Source organism: Ursus arctos, unplaced genomic scaffold (assembly GCF_023065955.2).
Source record: "Ursus arctos isolate Adak ecotype North America unplaced genomic scaffold, UrsArc2.0 scaffold_11, whole genome shotgun sequence".
NCBI lineage: Eukaryota > Metazoa > Chordata > Mammalia > Carnivora > Ursidae > Ursus > Ursus arctos.
The window spans coordinates 18,167,483-18,188,445 of record NW_026622775.1 but is presented as its reverse complement, the minus strand read 5'-3'; the positions used below and the strand labels follow the sequence as shown (position 1 = coordinate 18,188,445).

At 34.8% G+C, this 20,963-nt stretch overlaps 1 protein-coding gene across 1 annotated transcript; it reads left to right on the top strand.

The window, feature by feature from the left end:
• Positions 1-18,690: 18,690 nt before the first annotated feature.
• LOC125280994 (thymosin beta-4-like) lies at positions 18,691-20,631 on the top strand. Its single transcript, XM_057310232.1, is given in 2 exon segments — positions 18,691-18,745; positions 20,450-20,631. Coding segments are annotated over 2 exon segments (237 nt in total).
• The last annotated feature ends 332 nt before the right edge of the window (positions 20,632-20,963 follow it).

The following is a 20,963-nucleotide window of genomic DNA, read 5'->3' as shown; positions in this document are numbered from 1 at the left end:
CCTATTTCTAATCACTAATTTCTGCAATCAGCTACGAGGGTGATGAACTGTAGAACTGGGAAATTTCATTTTCTAGAAAACTGCTCATAAAAAGCATGCAAAAGAGATCCATTAACCTCTCTTCAGAAGTAAGGGAAGGAAACTAACTTCCGTCTGAGTGGCAGTTGCATAAGCTCAAGAAGCGTAGATGCAAAGGGTTCTTTGCCTGATCAGCTCTCTAAGGGAGCAGGCATGTTGTTTACAAAATTTTCCACAAGGGCAAACTTTCTACAGGAAATGAGTCACATTAGAAACTCTCAAAGCTTGATTTGGCTTACCTCAAAGGAGTGAACAGTTATAATAAGTACCTGGATTGATTTGATTCTATCCTACAATGAGTTTCCCACTGAGCTACATACCTTGTCTTATCTACTCTTCATTTCTTCAGGACTCTAGTGGAATGTCGAGTCTTCCACAATGTTGGTCCTCATTCATTCAACATCTCACATGGTGTTAGGTATTTTCATCTTTGATCTCTCCTGGCATCTTGTTCTTAATTCTATTATTGTCCTTACCATTATACTATGTTTATTTTCTTATGCCTCAGTATTGAATTCCAAAATATAAATTTCTCCAGACATGGATACAATCTTCTATTCATTTATCCCCCTATCTAGTGTAGTATATTATTTGAGATTTTCCCAAAAGTGGACTCTGATTCAAGGATTCAATTTGCATGTAGTTTATTTGGGAAGGGCAGGGAACCCTGGCATGACAATGGGGCAAGTGATACAGAACAGAGAAAATTATTAAGTGGTGAACTATTAAGCATATTAAATGTTAGGGGAAGCTTGAGAAAATGGTCCAAAACCTAGTCCTCAGATTTATCCTTCCTAAGGACAGAGGAAATTGGATAACTGAACACCAACTACGGAGAGGAATTGATTGAGGGGTACTCATTCTTTGGCACTTCCAGACTGCTGCCTTGCAATCATGAGCACCACAGCTTTCTGGAGTTTAACGAAAAAGCCCCTTGGCACATGTCTACAGATATGGACACTTCAAAGTCTACCTGAATGCATCAAGAGTATCAAGGGTTGTGAAATACATAATGGATGTTAAAGTCTGCATTTTGTACTGCTCCGATTTATTTGTGCCTCGTGTTAAATTTCCTCCCTCTCATTCCTGCTTCTTTAGACGGTTGCCAGTCACAATTTCTAGGGAGGAGAGAGACATCATAAAGGAGGGTTAGTGGAACAAATTACAGTTTCCGCTACTGCAATCGATATCCATCATCTTTCTCCTCTTCTACCCATTCCAGATTCCCCTCACTCCCGGCCAGCACTTCTGTTTTAGAATGTTTAGCTGATGGCATAATGCAGACCTCATTTCTGATGAGCTGGGGCCTCTTGCTATCATGTCCTGGACAGGCTAAAGTGGCTGCAGGTGCCCATTTACAATTACTACTAGACATAGAAGCACAAAATAACTGTTCAAGTGAATCTTCTTCTCCATATTATAGAGCAGCAATCTTAGCACCCCATAATAATCAGGATCAATTTTCTATTCTGACATAAGAATGACTTTTTGCCTGTTAGTCTACTGGCCAATCAGGTGTAGCCATAACTTTCATTCTGATGGGCTAAACTTAGTGGTGATACCAACCTTTCCTAGACAATTCATCTTCCTCATTTGTTCTGCAAACCATGCCTCTGCTGTGGATGCTCTGTGGTGAACATCAGTGTGGGACTTGGAAAGTCATCATCTCTGTGCCTGGTTCTCTAGGTACATCCTTTTTTTCCACCTGAAAACACTGTATCTCATGTTTCAATGTTATCTCAGGTCCCTGGCCAACCAGCTAAGTCATTTGCTGCTGCTCAGAATTTTGTGAACATATTTATCTCAGGTCAGCTCTCTTTCTACACAAATTTGATTATTTGAAGCTCTTCCCACTGAGATACAATCTCCTCATAGTCATTCAGAGATACACTTTAGTGGGACTCTCATGCAGCAGCAGTGCTTTGTAAGCTTGTGTCCATATATCTACCCAGCCATTATGAACGGGGTCTTAGTTTTTCTCTTTTCCAATAGCTGGTCATAGGGAGCTTCCTAAGAGACCATAGGTATAAACTATGGAAGAAGCATCCATGAAAGAAGAATAGAAAGCATGGCCACCTACATTGTAAGTTACTTCTACCCTCTAAGCCTGACTGGGTCTGATTCTTAGTGTTTAATTTCAATTGGGTAATGGATTACTCTGCATCGAATCACCTCTGTGACTTGGTGGGTTTTGTAATATTCAGCTCAGGATGGACAGCTCTGCTAGCACAGCCACTTAATCCCTCAGGCTCTGTTGCCTGGCATGTGAGGGGCTGAATATCAAGTCAGGAACTGCTTTTAATATGGTGACTACTTCTTTGCTGGAGTTGACACATCTTTGCTCTAAAAGTCCCAGGGTGTGTGCTCTGACACTTCTACTGGGGCTTGCCAGAGATTTTAGCAAAGCATTTTAATATGCCAGGTAACTTTAAATTGGCAGCTTTCAAGCCATCCACTAAACGGGGTGGGGTTGTATTTTCAAATGTGATATGTGCCGTCTTCAAAATATGAAGAAGCCTACTAAGCTATGTATATTTTTCTTAGTGGTAGGGGGTGCAACATGCAATAGCTTGTCTTTTATCTTGGAGGAGATACCTTGACATACCTCTAAACCCCGGACATTTAAAAATTATACTTGTGTGACATATTCTGGAAACTTTTAATGATTTATCTTCTACCCCATTATACATATGGTCTTACAAGGGCACCCAGTGCACATGCCACTTACCTTTCTTTAGGTTAAATTAACATGGTGCCCTCAACGTAGTAGATCAGTGTGATGTAAAGTGAAATGTCCTGATCATCAAGGTCCCGTCTGACTTTCTTGTGATGAAGAGTCAACCTCATCCAATGACAAAACTGAATCTATACTGCTATTTATTCCAGGTGAATGTGAATGATTCTGATTCTCCATGATAGGGATTAATGGAATGTATTAGTTAAATCAATAGCTAGATACCAAGTCCTAGAATTTATGTAAAATCTTATAGTAAAGATACCACCTACAACACAATAGCTATGATTAGGACTACCACTTGAATAATTTATGTCATTGTTGTAATCCATGTGGCTTTTTAGGGACCAGACTAGTAAACAGGGATGTAAGTGGTCCCATGACCTCTGGATCCTTTAAGTTATTGAGAGTAGCACTAATATTTACCATTTTATCTGGAATAAAGCATTAGTTCTGATTTACTACATCAGTCAGGGAAAAGAGAGTAGTGTGAGGGTTTCTTCTTGGCCTTTCCTATCATCATGGCTTTTACTCCAAAGGACAAGAAACCAATGTGTGAATCAAGTCAACTGCGAAGTATTTCCATCCAGGAGAAGTAGGCCTGGAAAACAATTGGACACATTGTGAGATAGGCTTTAATTAGGATTCCAGTTATTACCTGGACTTTTTATGTCCCATTCTAACAGTAGGGCCATGCTGGCATTTGAGACTTCAGGTATCATTGTCATTCTACGTTTTGTATTCAAATATCCTAAAAATTTTAGTAGATCCATTTTCCCATTGTACTAATATTTTAGTAAGTGACTAAAGATAACTTTGGGGAATATGGAGGAAAATCACTACTCAATATATTTGCTTTTTTTGGTTCTTTTGCAAAATGAGCTAGCCTCCACCTTAAACAATGAGCTATGGGTCACAGAATTGCCTCATATGTAGAAACTAGATGAGACATCATGGTTTTCCATTGCGCCCACCGATGTCAGTCTTTAGTTCCCTCATTCTTGATCTTTTCTGGTCACATAGGTCGAGGAAGACATTTATCATCTTTTTCTCTATCTCACCTCTTGGAATATCATGGTATGTCAGCTATTACTATAGATAATTGCAAGTCAGGTCCCTTTAGATGACATCTACTTTGCTTCTGACAGTTAAAGGTTTCTACATGACCCTTATTATCTCAGAATTGTATTATCTCCTTTGACCCTAAAGAGCCCAATACCATAGAGATTTACCCTACCGTCAATCTTGATTTACAAAGAACAACCAACAGTGAGCTTCTTAATGATGCTAGTGCCCTTCCCACCATTGTTACTGTTATAATAAAGTAGATGTTTCTGGGGTCTATTAGGGGATATAGATAGCTGGTATGTCATTGGATCTTTGGGAATAAACTCTTTCACTCTTTCCTTTTGTACTTTCTTCATTATTCTATCAAGGCTCCCTAGTCAAGCATCCTTATGATCCATTCCCAGGAAGTTTCTAATATTTCCTGGCAGTAGATATGTTAGTTATGTCTTGCAGCTCTATTAGTGATAAACATTTTTCTTTGAAAGCAGAACGAATACTTCCCTTGGGCCATGCTGAAATATGATCCTAGTTATTTGCCTAGAATATGCAAGGGAAGATGGGGTCAAATCTCAGAGGACAGTTATTGTTTTTTTAAGACAATTGCCCCATGTAAATCCTCTGCATGGTCTTCAGACAAGGACAATTTTCTGTCCTTGAGCAAGGGGCAGTAAACAACTTCTACAGTCCCAGGGCATTCATGGAATGTGGAGGTTCAAGGTTGCTTAATACATTCACACGTGTGTTCTCATCTAAATTTAAAGGTCCCAATACTGCCTCATAATCCTTACTCTATAACAAAGGCCTCCTGTGCTAAAAGGGAGAAAAAAATGGCAAAACAAATAAAAACTGCAATTTGCTTCACTCACAATCTTATCCTGGGCCTTGTTTTTAGCCCTTAGCACACTAACTATGGGAGGTGAGAGTCTTTGGCTCCACATAAAAACTTCTGACTTTTCCATTGTGGTCTGAATTGGCAGTTGACCAACCTAAACCTGTCCTTTCCTTCCTTTATTGCATCATTGACATTTCATGAGAGGCAACAAACTTCATATCTCTTGAAATTTCTGTTATTAGCATATAAGCCCAATGTTGAAAAATTACATGATCCGTGCATCCCCCTTTATCTTTATCCTATCCCAATTCGGTACAGGTGAGACTTAATAATTGTAACACTATAGCATTCTACGGGTTATGCTTCCTCTACCAGAACCACCAATGGGCTTCTTATTGTCATTTGACTATAATGATCCAGGAACTACCTCTTGGGACCACTTCTGATAAATTGTCTTAGTGTGGGTTTTTCAAAAGCAGATCCAAAGACAAGAATTTGAGTGTAAGTAATTACTTGGAAGTACAGGAAACATGGTTTTAGAAGTGGGGGACAAAATACAGGAAGGGAAAGCTGTCAATAAATGGTGAGTTATTAAATGTGCATCTGAGCTATTTAATATGAATCTAAAGCATGGTGCAATTCCGAAGAAAGATGACTAACATATCTAAAAATTATTCTACCCAAGGAATAAGGCAACTAGAGTATTTATATATCATCTCCTGACAGTAATTCATTGAGAGTTGCTGGTGGTAGAGATGATAGTGGGTTCCATGATGAATAATACATCTTTTAACAGTTTCAATTAAAAAATCCCAAACTCTTGGGCCCAAAGATGAACACGTTGACATTTGGAACTTAATGCATTTAAAGAAGGTAATGGGTGGACATAAAGAACATCTATTGCACATTGTATGTGGGATATATTAAGTGTAGAAAAATATATGACTAGTATTAATCGTTATGGGAAGTTGGGCTCTTAGGAAGTTAATTTTCATATGAAAGTAATTAAACTTTCAAAACACACTATATTTAAATGTGAGCTTTTATGAAAGCACAAGAAGTTTACTGTTGAATACAGGCAAAATGTAATGTAAAAAATAGAGCTTCCAGAATGTTAGGATGGGTTTTGACACTTGGAGTCAAAGTCATTCTACATATGAGAATTTGCATGATTTGTTATCTCTAATAATAATTTTATCTGTATCAATCTTGACAAATTACTAAAACTCTTTGAGTGTCAGGGAACTTATTTGAAAGCTGGAGTTTATTGCAGTTCATATTATGACTGCAAGTGACAGACTCAAACAATAAATAGCATATTTACCATCTCTCATAACATGAAGTCTGGAGGCGAGAGAGTTTCAAGAGTTGATAAATTCAGCGACTTGGAGTTAATGTGCCACATTTCTTCTGTCTTTTTGCTTAGCCGTTCTCAGCCTGGATTAGCATGCATGTTAGTTTGGCTCCTCCTCACAGTTCAAGGGGCTCACGTGCAAAAGATAGCATCCAAACAAAAAATATATCTGTTTTGTGTCCACTTTTTTTACTCTGAAGAAAATCTCAAATATCCTGTAGCAAACTTTTCCTCACTTTCCATTGCAGGGATTGTATATATGCTCACGTCTAATCACATGGCAGCTGGGAGACAATTCTCCATGGTGGTCTCATGTTTCTGCACGTATTTGCAAGCAGAGGTCCTGAGTGTTCTCTGTTCTGGACCATCTTTTGAAGAATGTTTGCATAATGAAAAAGCCTTGAAAGATAGAAATAGTGTGTTCCTCTGGAGCAGAGAATAAGTTTACTTATATTCTTAGCAAATAACGGTAGTGTCTTCTTTGGGATTAAAGACAGCTTTGTTTATCGAACATTATAAAAGACTGAGGTTCCTTAAGTTTCAATTTCCTCTTCTGTGTTGTACCCCACTGTGTGTGCAGGGATCAACTGGCCTTCTTTGCATCACTCTGTGGGGATCAGGTCTCAGAGAACTGGTGTAAGACCTGCTGGTATTCTGGCTACTGATAACACAGTGGGTATTAAGCTGTGCTTGATCTGACTCGGAAATAATGTGTCTTCTACCAGAAACTGTGGAACTGTGGCGGGCTAACTTGTTAGCTAGCAAGTCAGGTAGAAGCTCAGATCTGAACAATTCATGAGACAAAGGGAATAAAAAGCTCAAATACATAAAGGCTTACACCCTGAATCTGGGAATATTTGAAACCATTTCGCTTAAGAGTAGAACAAAGAAAATTAGAATTCTATTTATAAAGAGGTACGTTATCTGAGATGGCTATTGGATGAATAGCAACAATAACAACCACTACAACACACATACACGTGTACACAAACTGTTTCCCCCAAGGCTAATAAATACCTTGTAAAATAATTTTGATTATTAGATATGTATTTAATAATTCTAGCCAGTTGATAGATATTTAAAAAGTGCATAAATCCATTTATAAAAATGAATATTGCTTTTCAAAATAATTTATGAATATATAAAGTAATATATAAGTATTTTAAAAGTCCAAATACAAAATACAAGTTAAATACCCATTTTTGCTTCGCAATGGCTGAATAAATGCAAGTTTTTTTTAAAAAATCTCTCTTCTCTTTCAAAATCTCATTGAAAGAGAGAAGAAACATAAAATTTAAAATAAATCTTTAGCAATATTAGGAAATATGAAATGTAGCCATAAACAGATAAAAGGAAGAAGAATTTCTGAGAAGGTAAATAAAAACGAGAGTAGGTTATACTGATAAACAATTCTAACAAAACCAAGATGCCAAACTGGATTGAGAGTATTATTTTTAATTATATGAGAGTATATAGAACAGAAACTTCAGAACCATTCTAATGCATAAATTAAAATTTGCCAAAAATAGAACTACCCTAAAATCCAGCAACTGCACTACTAGGTATTACCCAAAGGATACAAAAATACAGTTTCAAAGGGATACATGCACCCTGATGTTTATAGCAGCATTATCAACAATAGCCAAACTATGGAAAGAGTCTGAATGTCCATCGACTGATGGATAAAGATGTCAGTCAGCAAAATAAGTTAGTCAGAAAACACAAATATCGTATGATTTCATTCATATGTGGAATTTAAGAAACAAAACAGGTGAACATATGGGAGGGGTGGGGAAAAGAGAGAGAGGGAAACAAACCGTGAGACTCTTAAGGATAGAAAACAAACAGGATTGATGGAGAGATGTGGGTGGGAAATGGGCTGGATGGGTGAGGAGGGTACCTGTTTGAGGAGCACTGGGTGTTGTATGTAAGTGATGAACCACTGGATTCTACTAAGACCAATACTGTATTGTATGTTAACTAAAATTTAAATAAAAAATTGAAAAAAATTGCCATAAGATTTGTTTCAATATTTGGGACAAAAGAAATGTACATTTCCAATTCATACCTATGCTTAACAATAAATCTGGGTAAATAAATCTGAGTAAATATAAGATCTCAATAAAAAATATCCTAAAAGCAAAAATGCAAAAAACAAAAAACAAAAGAAACTGTTCTTTTCATGGTGAAAGATTTGCAAATGAAAAAATAAATCTATCTTTATAAATAGACTTTGGATGTGGAGGGCCTTTCTAAAAAGGAAAGGAAAAGAGCTCTAAGGAAAAAGACTGGCAGGGGCGCCTGGGTGGCTCAGTCGTTAAGCGTCTGCCTTCGGCTCAGGGCGTGATCCCGGAGTCCTGGAATCGAGCCCCACATCAGGCTCCTCTGCTGGGAGCCTGCTTCTTCCTGTCCCACTCCTCCTCCCTGTGTTCCCTCTCTCGCTGGCTATCTCTCTCCCTGTCAAATAAATAAATAAAATCTTAAGAAAAAAAAAAAAAAAGGAAAAAGACTGGCAAATTTAGCTGAATAAAAAAGTCTTGCGCATGTCAGTATTCATCATGATCAATGTCCAAATAAAGCCATAGTTTGAAAAAAAATTGAAACGCCTAGAAATCAACATGAAAAAGACATGTAACTTAATAGATAAATTTGCAAAAGGTATGAAAAAGTAATTACAAAAGATGTTGAAACTGGAAAAGATGCTTAACTGTGTTGGCAATAAAAAGGATTTAAAAATGAGATATTTTGCAAATAATTACTTCGTCATAAATACTCAAAATTGGTAATACTGAGTGTTAGCAATGGAAAAAGATTTTTTTTGTACACTATTTTGTGGAGGAATGAATTGGTACAATGTTTTTGTGGGCGATTTGACAGAATATATAAATTGTCAAAATTTACCTCTGTGTTGCTGCAGTGATTTCATGTTAGGGATCTGTCCTAAAGAACTTAGTATTCAGAGTGCAAAAATTTTTCTCTATTAGAATATTCATTATGGATATGGTAATAATAGTCAACAATTAGAAAGTAAACTAAGGATCCAATAAGAGAGGAGTGATTAATTAATACATTTGTATGGACTATTTTATAATTAATAGATCAGCCAAATCCCATCAGACTGCTGGATGTGTGGATGAGCTCACCCAAGACCAGGAAAACCCACTAATCACTGGTGTTTATCTGTTATGCAGTATTATTGCAACAATAATTATTGAAAACACATATAACTGAGAAAATACCAGTAATCAGAAATTTTAGAGACATTTTATGTAACTATTACAAAGGAGAAAGTGAAACAATGCAAAAGAAGATAGTCTAAGTGACAATAAACCAAAAAGGATGTATAATATCATTAAAAAACAGCGGAACGCAAATTAAAATTACAAAGAGATACTATCATGCATCTACTAGACTGGCAAAAATTTAAAACTCTGACACTATTGTGTATTAGCCAGAAAGTTCCAAGAAATGGGAATTTTCTTTACTGTTGGTGAGTGTGTAAATTGCTACAACTTTGGAAAAGAATTATCTTTTATTTATTACCCAACAAAGTTAAAAATCTATATACCCAATGTCTACTCAATGTTACTTCTGAGTGTGTACTCTCTACACCCCTACATGTATGCAGCAGAAATATATAGAGTAGAGTGTTCACAGCAGCACTGTTCATAATAGCGAACACTGGAATCCAACAAAAGGCCTGTTGATATTGCATTGGGTTAATACACTGTGGTCTATTCATCAGCGCACTTAGTACACAACATTAACAATGATCACACTGCAGAAAGATGAGGCACGACAGTTAAATCTCACAAAGAAAATGTTGAGTATAAAGACAATCACAGAAAAATAAAAAAAGTGTGTGTCAAGTCCAATAAAATTTTTTAAATATAAAAATTTAGTTTGCTTGATGGATTCACACACAGCTTGAAAAACAACAAAGAAAAAGTGTGAGATTAATCCTCTTAAAAATCACAATAGTGGCAGTATGTAAGGAAATGCTGTGGAATAGGACATGATAAGTGGTTTCAAGTGACTGCAATGCGTATTTCTTAACCTGAGACATACATGATTTATAGATCGTCTTTATTTTTTTCCTTTTGATAGTCATTGACATACTTCTACTAAATAGAATCGTAGAGGAAGACTGCATTTTGGGAAAGGGAAAAAGTTATTATAATTATTAGATAGTATATACAGCTGTTTTACATAGTTCCAATTTATATACATTTATATTTGCGTACAGATATAAATATATATTTATAGTTTTTATATATTTATATATAGTTATATATTAGTTATAATTTATATAGTTATGTATATAGTTTTAATACATATTTTATGCATATTTATATGTATAAATATGATTTATATATTTTTAGTTTATATATAGCTTTATATATGTAATAATAATATTGTTCTAATATGCATGGTTACATATAGTTGTATGTATAATTATAGCCATTATAATGAAATGTCTTTGTCATAGAAACAATTTTATTTATTCCACAACTCTTGTGTATTCCTGAGTAGAAATACATCTGTGTGTGCATGTGTGTGTACATGTATACATATACGTCCATGTATGAATGTATATATGTATATGTGCCATTTTAAGGCTCATTTTTTACTTAAAATGAGTCATTCAATACATTTTTATTGAACTCTTAAGAGTTAATATCATGATAATGTATATATTTCATAAAATTGGCATATATTTTGCTTTAAAAGAAAAAGTATGTCTTTACCTATCCTGACAACATAATAAAGGTACTATTAAAAATTTTCAGGAAAAAGTAATAAATCCTAAATATTAAATTATCTATTCTATAGTAAGCACATGGAGTATAGTGATATAAAAAGAAAGATGTTGAGGAAGAATACAATCCTATAAATGTAAATTAAGAACGAAAATAAATAGAACCTTTGAATGGGGTGATAAACATTTCCTTTTTCTAGTTCAGAAAACTTGTTACTATGAACACTCACCTAAAAAATAATTCTTATCTATAGTGTACTTACAGTGATACTTGAAGTAAGGTTTTGATCACAAACACAACTTCCTTTATGTAAGTACATTTTTGTGATAAGAAAACAAAGAACTCATTATAATCTCTCCTTAAAGTTGATTAAATATACACATGAGACATTTTTCAAGCAATAAAATGCCAAATAATACATTGGCAAATGCCATACTTATCATTGGATACTACTCAAAGGAAAACATTGACGTCTGGAAGTTGAAACATTCGTAAAGTTAAATTATGAAGTAGAAAACCAAAGCTTAGAAACTTGTCTAAAGTAGCCACTGTGATATGTGGCAAGAGTGTAATGACATGTAGTGACAAATGTGGCACTTAAAATATGGATATATATTGAGGTATCTCATTTAAATATTTTTGACTGACCTGTTCTATGTTTTATGTGAATGTCATAGAGTCTTGCCATTTCAGGTGTGCCAACACTTACTCAAGTCCTTCGATTAGCAGGTGTTGATATTGCATAATGCCCTTCCTTTTTCCTTGTATTGGTTCCTTCTTTATATACAGTAAGAAAAGTTAATATGTGCCTGTAGCAAATACTTTTATCGAGTTTCCACCAGAAAAAAAAAAAAATAATGAGAATAAGAGGGAAAAAAGATAATGTTGTACAATCTTGATTTCCATGGAAACTTATTGGTTAAAATTACTTCAAACTTGGAGATTGCTCAGGACTTGGAATGAGGATAACATTATTTGGCATTTCCTTTAGCTGCCTTTTCTTAAGTGAACAACAGATTTTACAGAAAGAATGCGTGAAATCATTTCAAGGAAATGTATTTCTAGAATGTCTGTACTTAATATAACCTGAGTTCTGATCTTTATCCTATGGCTTACAAACCTGACTATAGTCCATTTATGTAATCTTTCTAAGCTCTGGTTTCCTCATGTGTAAAGAGGGAGAATACATACATGCAGTTCATTCATACATATGAGATCTAAGTATTAAATGAGATAAATGAAGTATGTAGTGTAGTATCAGACCCATAGGAAAGAATCAAAAACTTCTACCCAGTTATATGGTCTCTGAAGTGAGAAAATAGATGTATGCCTTCTTAATTGTCTTTGAACATTGTCATTTGGCTTTCGCATTTTTAATCTAAGAAATTCTTTCAGCGTCTTCAGGCTTTTGGCAGTGCTATAAACAAGGAGGGTATTCACATTTCAGGTTGCCAATCATCTTTCATGAACAGAAGATTCCTTTTAATTCATCTAGTTTTTATTTTAACCATCTATGATAGCAAAAGAGAATCAAATTGCATTGTTATTACTACTCTGGGTTCTTAGCATTGAAGTGACTATCAAAATTGTATCTAGGATTTTTCTAAAATTTCATAAAGTTCTAAAAATGAGGGGCCCCTGGGTGGCTCAGTCAGTGAAGCATCTGCCTTTGGCTCAGGTCATGATCCCAGGGTTCTGGGATCAGGCCCGCGTCAGGCTCTCTGTTCCCTCTACCTCTGCCTGCCGCTCTGCCTACATGTGCTCTCTGCCAGATCAACAAATAAAATCTTTAAGAAATAATAAAAATTAAAAAATAAAAATATAATAATGGTCAGGCCTATGAATATCTAAAAAGGCATTAAAGAAAGTATTATTTTTCCTTCTACATCTTTTGTCTTCCTCCAAATTGCTTCTAAGAAGTGTTGAAACAGTTGAGTTAATGTTTGGAAAAATAAGCATCCCTACCTCGTGCCATAATTTAAAACAATTTAATCTTCAAAGGAATTAAATATGTAAACAAAAAAGTTTAAGAAATAAAAGAAAATATTGGCAAATAGTTATCAGACTTATGGTTGTAAAGGTACTCTCTTAAGTGTGGCTAATCTGAAGAGAGAAAATGGACCCTCAACCATGATTTAGTTCAGATGTCAAGACAGATGATGCCACACACATACCAAGGGGATATGAAAATGTTTATTACTCATGTAATGAGGCTTTTGGGGAAGGGCAGGACAGACTTCCCAAGCTGATCTGAAAACAGCTTGAGAGAGCAAGAAAAAGAGTTTGACTTGGGGTTTTTATTATGGTTAGGGAGTGGGGCTTGGATGAGGGTTCCCACGTGCAAGCAGAGGCTTGCAGAGTTTGAGTTTCCCCTGACAATAACCAAAGGAGGAAGCACCCAGGCTTTCCTATTAGCTTGCCCAGATGTAGAGCAGAAGGAAAAGAATGAGATCTGAAGCATAAACTTTGTTCTAAGCCAAACACCAAAAAATGGCATCAGAATCCTTATTGTATTAAGTACTCATCCAAACATAGATATCATTAAAAAAAAAATCATTGCTATAGAGTTTTGTAATATTCAACAAACATCAAAACCCTCCATAATTAAAATGAATGGTATTAAAACTAGCATATTTTCAATGTTTATTAAAATGTTAATAACAAAGATTCCTGACAAATGGATATAAAAAAGATGTAAATTACTAAGGAAAAATAGTCAAAGAGCATATATAGCTAATTCACAAAAGAAGAAATGCAAATGGCTAAATCTACACACACACACACACACACACACACACACACACAAAGACCCTCAATTACATCAAAGAAATATTTTTTAAAACACTACAAATTAGATATGGTATTTTTCTTTTGGAAAAATGGCACAGATTAACAAAAAATAAAAAATAAAATTTAGGTCATGTGCTCATCCTGAGTAATGACACTGTTGTGAAGTACTGATGGAAGTTGTGATGGTACACGCTTTGGGGAGCAGTATTGCAACTAAATGTCAAAATTTTTAAAAGCATAAAACTCTGTGATCTAGCAATTTCATCTTTGAAAATTTTACTCAAGGAAATTAAATAGATATGCATAATTATTTATCTTTAAGGATGACCGACATAGAGTTATAAATAATAAAAACAAAATCCAGAAACATAGGAAAAATGACGTGCCCAGCAATACATGAATGATTGCACATAAATCATGTTATATTTATATAATGTACATTTATGTGGTTTTTCAAATTATATTTCAGAAATAAATTATATAATTATGACTAAACACAAACATGTTCTAAAAACATGGTATGTGCATGTATATATATATATATATATATATGTATACACATATACAGTGTGTGTGTCCATATATAGAGAGCTTAAAGATCTATTTGATACTTCCATTTGAACATCTGACAAACATCTTTTGAAGTAGTGTTTTAAACAAACAAAAATACATTTTAGACCTAATTTTTTTCTTCTATCTTACCTCCTCTCTATAGATGGCACCACCATCCACTTGACCTAGGTGGCGTTCTAGATCAGTCCTCTTAATCCTCTGCTGTCATCTAGTCCACCCTTAAGTCCTGTGCTCTACCTCTAAAAACATATTCTTACCTCCTTGTCTTTACCTTCACTGATTTTCTTCCAATTCAAGCCACGTTCTTCTTTCATCTTAACTAAAGAATAGCCCACACTTCAACACTCTGCCTCTGCTTCTCTCTCAGCCCACCATGTTCCATTCTCCACCCAGAAGTCACCTTTTTTATATAAGTAATCAGACATAGCACTCTTCTGCTTAGTAATTCTTTAATTACCTTTTCCTTAAATGAAAAGTAAACCATATGAAGTGAATAAGTCAGCAATCCCACCTCTGGGTATATATCTAAAAGAATTGAAATCAGGATTTCCAAGAGATATCTGTGCTCTCATGTTTATTGTAGTACTATCACAATAGCCAAGACATGAAAACAACCTAAATGTCCATTGGCAAATGAATAAAGAAAACGAGGTACATACATACAATGGGACATTATTCAACCATAAAAAGAGGAAATCCTACCAATGTGTGACAACATGATAAACCTGGATGGGTATTATGCTGACTGAAGTAGGCCAGTCACAGAAAAACAAATACTGCATGATTCCACTTACATAAGATATCCAAAATATTCAAACTCATAGAAACTGAAAGTAGAATGGTAGTTGCCAGGTGCTGGGGGAAAAAGGGAAATGGAGAGTTGCTGCTGTTCAATGGGTATAAAATTTGTTATGCAAGATGAGTACATTCCACACCCCTATTGTACATTACCTCCAATGATACTGTATTATGCACTTAAAGTTTTGTTAAAAAGATAGCTCTCATGTTAACTGTTCTTACCACAACAAAAAAATTTTTTTTAGTAAAATAAAATCCAAACTTCTCACCATGGCTTACACAATCTGGTCCAATTGCTTTTCCATTTTCACCTCATTATCAATCTCTCCCTTGTTCAATATTTTCCATAATTTCTGATGTTGTTGTTGTTTTGGGTGGTTGTGTGTGTGTGTGTGTGTGTGTGTGTGTGTGTGTTTGTGTGTTCCATTACACTGAAGCTTATTCCCGCTTTAGGGGTTTGCATTTTTTTTTATGCTGCCTGGAAAATTTCTCTCATGCATGACTACATCTTATTATCCAGGCTGTAGCTCAAACATCATATCCCCCTCCTTTCCTGACCACCCAATTGAATTACATGCCTTATGCCTGTCTCCTGTCATGCTTTATGTTATCCTGGTTTTTTTCTTCCTGTTATAATTATCAGACATTTTGTTGTTCTTACATGATTTTATTTTCATTGTCCTTCCTACCATAATGTAGGCTCCGGAAGCAGAAAGTTGGTTGTCTAGAATAGTGTTTGTACATAACAGATGCTCAGTTAATAGCCATTGATTGAATAAATATATAAGAAGCAGAAGTAGTGAACATCAATATATTTTCATATTTATGTGTAAGTAGTTATAGAATAATTTATGTGTGGGTAGTAAAAATATAATCTTCCTTTCTTCCTTTCTTAGTAGGTTCCAGACTCAGTGTGGGACTTGAACTCACAACTCTGAGATCAAGAGTTGCATGCTCTACCTCCTGAGCCAGCCAAGAGCCCCCCAATTTCTCCGTCTTTATCTACTCCGAATGCTGAAAATTTCCCCCAATCAGCACATAACATATTTGTATAAAATACATTATAAAAAGCATGCAAGCAATTTAAAACCTTTAAAATGCCAAAATTTGTTCTCCTACTTTAAAATCCTGCATATTGAATTTAATTTAATCTCTTGTTTATTTAGCATTTTGAGTGTCTCAACAAAAGAAAATAGTAATTTGATGGACTTGATGACTTCCGGAACATTTTCCAGATACTATGATCAAATTCCATAGTAGGTGGTAAATCTAGAAGTTTAAAAAGATAAAATTAATTTGTGCAAATCATATAACCTGGATTTGCCTTTTATAAATTACCATAAATGTAGTTACTGTGATTTCTCTCTTGTTCTCATAAGTTAAGGGAAAACATTTAAATAATCATTTGAGGATTTCCATTATTTGCTTCAAGTAATCACAAATTGTTTCTGTAGGGAAAATAGAAAACTGATAATACAAAAGTATTATGAAAATGAAATTAAAACGTTTTTCCCTGCCTTCTTTTCTTGGATCTGGGAATTGTGCATCTTGTTTTAAGCTGCATATTTCCCAACTTTTATGAAGTGAAATAAAATTAATGGGAAAAAGTAGTTGCAGCAAAACCCAAGCTACAGTCTGTGAAAATCATTACTGGTGTTCTAACTATTGACACATGCCACATTACTTGGCCAAATGTGTAATTTTATTAAGATTGTTCTATATAATGAATCATTAGTTTCATAGAAACATAAATTGGGCCCCCAAAGACAATAAATATCCAAAAGTGAGTCATTTTCCATGCTTAATAGCAATTTGAGAAATGTAAATTTTAGAAATAATCTAAGTAAAATATGTTGCTATTTTACTGGTGATTTTTTATCTGTAAAATGGATTTCTCTGGTATGAAAAACCACATGTTGTTCAAACTTTCAGCATACACATGAAGATGAAATAATTTACAAACAAGAAGCGTTATCCTCATAAAAGCTTCTTATTCACAGAAATACTTAATACTCTTTGTAATCAATTACCTTGCTTCTCATCTGACTATTTATTGATTTGGCCTAATACCTGCATAACTTCCTACATGCTGTATAATATAGAATGGAAGATTAATAAAATCTGTAATGGATATAGCAGAGAAAAGAATAAAAAAAAAAAAGCATCTCAGCAAGATTATTCATGGATGTCAAAACAAATCACCAAGAATACAGAAGGCTCTGTTTCAATTATCTTTAGAGGGAGGGCATGAGAACGGAGAGGGAATTAGTTTCCTCTCCTTATTGCTTAAACTATAAAACTATGAAGCATTAAATGTCTTCTGGGAGCTCACCCAATTTTGGAAAAATAAGCTTGATTCTCTGGAATTTGATGCATCCCTCTCCAGAATATAAGCTCATCCAGAGTTGTGTGCTAAATAAATGCTGGAACAGAGAAACAGAGAAAGGGGAGGGGGGGAAATCAATAAAATAAATTATGATGAAACGATAATGCACAGTGCCACACACATTAATAACACTTATTTTGAGAGGTAATATTTAAGTAAGCATGAAAAGTGAGCCACTGGGGAATTGAGATTAAAATAAATCACATACCTGTTCAATAATTATTTGAGTAAAAGCTAAACACATTCATTAGCAAATGCAAATGATTCTTTTAATTAGACGTCAACAAATGAGGTCCAGTAGCAGAAGTCATGCTGTTTGGTCTCGATAAATTTTTATTCTAAAGCTCCAACATCGCAGCTTTCCCTGAGTTTCTTCTACAGTCACACATAAAGAATATGAATTTAAAATTTTTAAAAACTACATTTTCTCATTTCGCCAGCTGAATATTTTGAGAACAGGTTATCTTATTTTTTCTCTTATTAGTCAAAAGCCAAAAAAAAGGTGTTTATCAATTATCCAATAAATTCGATCAGTAAAAAGTAAAATTATAGTCTGAATATCCCATGCTATCTGTGGTGACATATCATTTAAGGTCAACACATTTACAATGAAAAGTATTTCATAAAAATGTATCATGCCTGGGGCGCCTGGGTGGTACAGCGGTTAAGTGCCTGCCTTCGGCTCAGGGCGTGATCCCAGCGTTATGGGATCGATCCCCACATCAGGCTCTTCAGCTATGAGCCTGCTTCTTCCTCTCCTGCTCCCCCTGCTTGTGTTCCCTCTCTCCCTGGCTGTCTCTATCTCTGTCAAATAAATAAATAAAATCTTTAAAAAAAAAAATGTATCATGCCTGGAAACTGGTACTGAGTTTAACTCAGAGCAAAAAAGATTTGTTTGTTTGTAACCCATAAAATTCATATTCCACAAAGGAAAGGAAAATGGTGTATGTATATCTATGTATAATTGATGTAGTATCCTCTGTATCATGTGCTTACATTTTTTATTTCATTAAAATTTCTCAGTAACTCTGAAACACTAGTGATATTCTCATATTTTATGACCGAATAAATAGTGATTCATAAGACTAAGTAACTTGCTCTAGCTTACACAGCTACTAAGTGGCAGAGCTGAGGTTTAAGGGACTATGTGACTAAGAATCTCATAATACTAATCCTAAAACAATCTAACCCAGAGACAGAAATTACTTTTTCTTGATCCATATGGTTAGTTTTAAGACTGTTTATTCAACTTAACATCACAATGGGTTGTCACCCTAGTACATACCAAAGTGAACTATCTCTATTAGCACATCCAAGATGGTCTCTTCTCCAACATCTCCGACCTCAGGAAGTGGCACCACCTTGCATCCAAGTAACTACAGCTGAAGTTTCACTCTCCTTTCGGAATTCCCCAAATGTGAACAACTCTTCTTATTTTCTCCAAAAATCTTTGAATGCCTTAACTTTCCTCTGTTCCCCATTTCTGCCCCTACAGACTAGTAAATAAATGGGATCCTTTACAATTACACATTTCAAAATGTAGTGAAATACCAACTCTAGACAAGTTGAACGTTCATTTAATCTATTAAAATAAGTCTTAATTTTTGTTTCCTAAGTCACTGGTTTCATTAAGTGCTAAAACTTATATTAAACTATTTCTAGGCATAGGTTTAAGTTTAATTAGGAACTAAATTGCTTTTAGTTTCAATAGTAAAATAGTAATTTGTGATAGTTTTAAGTTGTCATCTAGAAGAAATTAAGGACAATGTCTCTGGCTAAAATTAAGATAATTAAGTAAAATTATTTCCATTTTAAAAATTCTATTTTAAAATTCTCAATTAAAAATAACTTTGTTGGGGCATCTGAGTGGCTCAATCGGTTAAGCATCTGACTCTTAGGTTCAGCTCAGGTCATGATCTCAGGGCAGTGAGATCGACCTCCACCTGGGGCTCTGTGCTCCCACAGAGTATGCTTGAGGTTCTTTCTCCCTGTCCCACTGCCCCTCCCCACCACTTGCATGTGCACACTCTCTCCCTCCCTCTCTCTCAAATAAATAAATAAATCTTAAAAAAAAATAAAAATGATTATTTTTTGGTGGGGTACAAAGGAAATGGTGTACACATAAATTTTAATATATCTGTAGATTTGTTTAGCCTCTACAACAAAGTTATAAAGAAGAGTTTGTTCCTTTCTAATTAGTATACTGTTGGGCAGATATACAAGAATTTGTTTATCCATTCACCCATAAAAGAGTATTAAAGTTCTTTTCAGCTTTTGCAGTTATGAATAGAGCTGCAATAAATATTAATGAACAGGTCTTTTTTTTTTGGAACATAACTGAAGAGTAAGATCTCTGGGTCATATAGTAAGTATGTGTTTAACTTTGTAAAAATTGTCAAACCTTGTTCCAGAAGTGATATGACATTTTGCACTCCCATCAACAATGCATGAGAGTTCCAATTGTTGCAAATCTTAGCCATCACTTGGTCTTATCATCCCTAATATTCCAGGTTTGCTTCTGCTATCATTTCCCTGTGTCTGAAAAGCTTATATTAGTAGTTTTTCTAGAAAGGCTAGCGAAAAACTTCTCTCCATTTTCCTTTATGAAAATACCAAATTTCCCCTCCATTCTTGAAAGATATTTTCCCTGGATATAGAATTCTAATTCAATTTTACCCTTGAAAAAACATTATTTTGTCTGAAGAATTCTTAAAGAAAGCTAGCATCATGATAGTGTAATATTAGGCAGTTGTAAAATAATTATTGAAATAAAGTTTAAAACTTTAATCAGAAAAAAAGATTATAGATTAAAAGGATGGGAACAAGTTATTTCATATATGATTTTCAGCATTCAGTAAAAAGTCTATTAAAAAAATAACCAAGAGAAAAACCAGATTAAAAGAAATCCACAGCTTATCTGGATATTACAATTATCTAACACTGAAATAGATATGAATAATATACTTAAGAAAATATTTGACAAAATATAGTCTAAAAAAGAAATAAACAGAAATAGAACAAGAATCAAGAACTAAGTAAAAAGTCAGTAGATGGACTCAATGCGGCCATTGCACAGACCAGAATTCGCTCCTCCAGACGCCTCAATCCATTTCCTCTGCAACCAAGTCTGACAAACATGATATGGCTGAAATTGAGAAATTTGATAAGTCAAAATTGTAGAAGACAGAAACATGAAAGAAAAATCCACTGCCTTCAAAAGAAATGATTGAACAGGAGAAGCAAGCAGGTGAATCGTAATGAGGCGTGCACTGCCAATATGCATCGTTCATTTCACAAGCATTGCCTTATTGTCTTACTTCTTTTAGCCGTTAAACTTTGTAGGATGCAAAGAGGTTAGATCAAGTTTAAATGACTGCTGCTCCTTTTCTCATCAAAAAATCTGGGGGCACCAGGGTGGCTCAGTCAATTAAGCAAGTATCTACCTTCAGCCCAGGTCATGGTCTCAGAGTCCTTGGGATCCAGCCCCCAGATGGGCTCCTTGCTCAGAGGGGTGTCTGTTTCTCCCTCTCCCTCTGCCCCTCCCTGTTGCTTGTACTTGTGCTCTTGAGTGCTCTCTCTCTCTCAAATAA